The sequence below is a fragment of the Bidens hawaiensis genome, unplaced genomic scaffold (genome assembly GCF_021521415.1).
Source record: "Bidens hawaiensis isolate Kalapana, Puna unplaced genomic scaffold, B.hawaiensis_p1.1 tig00001461_1, whole genome shotgun sequence".
NCBI lineage: Eukaryota > Viridiplantae > Streptophyta > Magnoliopsida > Asterales > Asteraceae > Bidens > Bidens hawaiensis.
In genome coordinates, this window is record NW_027491082.1 from 2,347,141 (window position 1) to 2,350,444 (window position 3,304).

A 3,304-nucleotide genomic window follows, 5' to 3' on the forward strand; every position below is an offset into this window, starting at 1 on the left:
ACGTTTTATTTTAACACATGTTCAGGTTTGCAGTAGCTGTTTTGGAGCTCGAGATAACCTAGGAAGTTTTCTTTATTTTTGGACCTAGATTAAAATGTATCAAGACAAGTTATTGCTGTTCGAATATTATGATTTATAATATATTGATTTATGACGATTATGTTATCTTATGTATACCTTGTGCGTGCGCGAGTGAATGTATTTATTAAATATTGACACCCAATAGTGTCACGAGTAATGAAACAATATGTGGCGCCCCGATGTATAATCCGCCTTTGGTCGGGGTGTTACACCTTTTGTGCTCGTTTAGATCTCGTTTAACTTGTTTAATCACAACTAATCGTTTACTCTCTCTCGGATCTTGCTCGTTTCTCTCCCTCGGCCGCCGGCCGTATATGGCGGTGTGTGGTGTGTGTGTGTTTTGGAGTGTGTAGAGATTATGATGGAAATGAAATGAGGGTTTAGGGTTTTAGGTTGGTTTAGGGGATATTTATATCCCTTAAAGCCCATGGACCTAAAGCCCATTCTCATTTAACCCATCTCAATTAATCTAAATCCATGATCCGTTCTTTACTCGATATTAATTAATTAATAACGCGGAAATCACTAAACGTAACTTTCTTTATTCAACATTATAAATTTTAGGATGTTACATAATATCCCACATGGCCACGCGCCAAACATAAAGGTCGGGAGCCTAATAATATCCCACATGGCCACGCGCCAAACATAAAGGTCGGGAGCCTAATAATATCCCACATGGCCACGCGCCAAACACAAAGGTCGGGAGCCTAATAATATCCCAAACGGCCACGCGCCAAACATAAGGGTCGAGAGCCTAATAATATCCCAAAAGGCCACGCGCCAAACATAATGGTCGGGAGCCTAATAATATCCCACATGGCCACGCGCCAAACATAAAGGTCGGGAGCCTAATAATATCCCAAACGGCCACGCGCCAACGTAGGTTGGGCACACCTCATAATTTGCCCGAGGATGGGAACCTTGTAATACATCCACTTTTAGTTTATATGTTTTTGCAGGCTCGGCTACGAGTCACACAAGCACCTATGACATTATTATTATTATCTGGCCGTTTGTGCCTCCATTATTATTTTGAAGACAAGCCGGGATAGTCATCCTGCGTAGAAGAGGCCCTTGTGGGCCAATCATTATCATCATATTATAGCTCATAAGCCGCAACTCGCGCATGCTTCATTATTTTATAGCTCGTAAGTCGCCTCGCGCGCAAGCTTCATTATTTTCATAGCTCGTAAGCTGCCTCGCGCGCAAGTTGCATTACATTATTATCGAGATGCGCACTCTATCTTTTATCAGGCCCCGCGCCACTATTGTTATGATGCGTGCTATATCCTATTCATGCCAGTGCACCATCATTATCATAAGGATCACAACATGTCACCATCATGGAGAAAACCTCTCAAAACTCAAAGACAATAAAGACAAGGCCGAAGAAAGGGGAAAAAACCGCCTCATATCCTAACACACCTTATGAAGTCCAGCGCTCCACCTAAACGCTTGCACGCCTAGGAGCAACACTGGACTTGGGGGGCTTGTAGGGGTATGGTACTAAACCCGGCTTACGACCTTAATTTATTATGTTTGGCTTATTTTATTATATGGACTAATACAATATTATTGGGCTGAGGGGGTTTTGTGGAGGTAACCTTAACTGGGCTAGGCCCATTAGGGTACCATGATGGTGGCCATGAGGCTCCCTATATAAGGAGGTCTCCACCTCCTTATTAAAGGTTGTTGTTCTCAATAAGAGCCACCACCATAACCATTTTTGTGTCTGTAAACAAGAGATCCTCGAGATTTCTTAGCAGTCACCTCCACACCCCCAAAAACCATTGCAGATCTCGAGCTACCGGAGAAGAAGATGAAGTCGTGGTTCGTTTATCTCGAACACCGAGGAACATCGTCTTGGATCAGGTCAGATTTATTTCATGTTTCTACAGTTATGTAATTATAATAGGTAATGTCTTGGTTAGCAAGTTAGGTTACTCTATATAAACCAACATAGGCTAGACATTATAGATTGTGGGGTGTGAGATGCAACCGAGTTAGGGTTCATCTAGAGACACACGTGTGAGATATAACCGAGTTAGGGTTAATCTAGAGACACACGAGATGTAACCGAGTTAGGGTTCATCTGGATGCAACCGAGTTAGGGTTCATCTGGAGTCAAACCGAGTTAGGGTTTGAGATATTGTAATCAGTTTTTTGAGTGAGATTTTCTAATTATTAATAAACGAGAGTTATTCGTTTACTTGGTGTTCGTGTTTGATTATCGATCCGGGACTTGATTAGCAAATCAACTTAATCACGCATCCATTCTAAAAGGGTGTGCTAGTTGTGCACGCGTCAATGGCTGACCCATGAATGGCCACTTTGGCAGGTGCTGGAGTTTATAGTGAAATCTATTCTTTTGGAGTGGTACTGCTGGAAATACTAACAGGAATGAACGTGTGTAACTGGAACCGAGAAGAAGGAAAGCAAAATTTGGTAAAATGGGCTACTCCATTGCTAGCACATGAGGCAAATTTGGGAAGGATTCTTGATCCACAGCTTCTGGATGATAATAATAATCAACCTCCAAAGGGAGCATTTATGTTGGCACAAGTTGTTTCAAAATGTCTGCAACCAACACAAGATAAACGCCCATCAATGGAAGAAATTTTGGAGGTCTTGCGTGCATGTTATAGTGTATCTGTTTGTGTTTAAGTAGTAGTCATGTTAGAACTTAAAGCTCCTTGATTCCCTTATATCCGAAACATTTGATTGCTTCTTCCAATTGAATTAATATTCTTATGCAAGGCTATAAACACCAATCTCTAAAGCATCATTGATTAATGATTATTTATAAGATGGCCGAGGTCTATTCTTGTTGCTGAATTAGGACATAACTGGCATAAAGGTGTTTTCTTTTTTAGCATAATATCTAGAGACTAGACATTAAACTTACTGAAAATACAATACATGTCTTGTATGAGTAAGATAACTTGTTTCTTGGAGTTCAATTGTGTTCGGCAGAAAACAAAATCCATCTCTTTTGTCGGATAGAAATGCATGTGAAAGAATGGATTTTTGGCGATTAAAATCTCAAAATTAAGCATATGTTTTTTATTTCCTGCAAATTAATATTCATTTTATATATAACTTTTATTAATTTAAAGTATCTTTGATTTAGTATATAAAATATGTCTAATCAAAATAACAATAAAATGACTTTTGACCAACAGCTATAAGCTATCAAAGATGTTTAAGATAAACCGGGAAA

The 3,304-nt window shown here is 39.8% G+C and overlaps 1 protein-coding gene across 1 annotated transcript; it reads left to right on the plus strand.

The window, feature by feature from the left end:
* The first annotated feature begins 2,406 nt into the window (after positions 1 to 2,406).
* Positions 2,407 to 2,748, plus strand: LOC143578711 (putative serine/threonine-protein kinase PIX13). Its single transcript, XM_077062196.1, has one exon. The coding sequence runs from the start codon at positions 2,407 to 2,409 to the stop codon at positions 2,746 to 2,748; it is 342 nt and encodes a 113-aa protein (XP_076918311.1).
* The last annotated feature ends 556 nt before the right edge of the window (positions 2,749 to 3,304 follow it).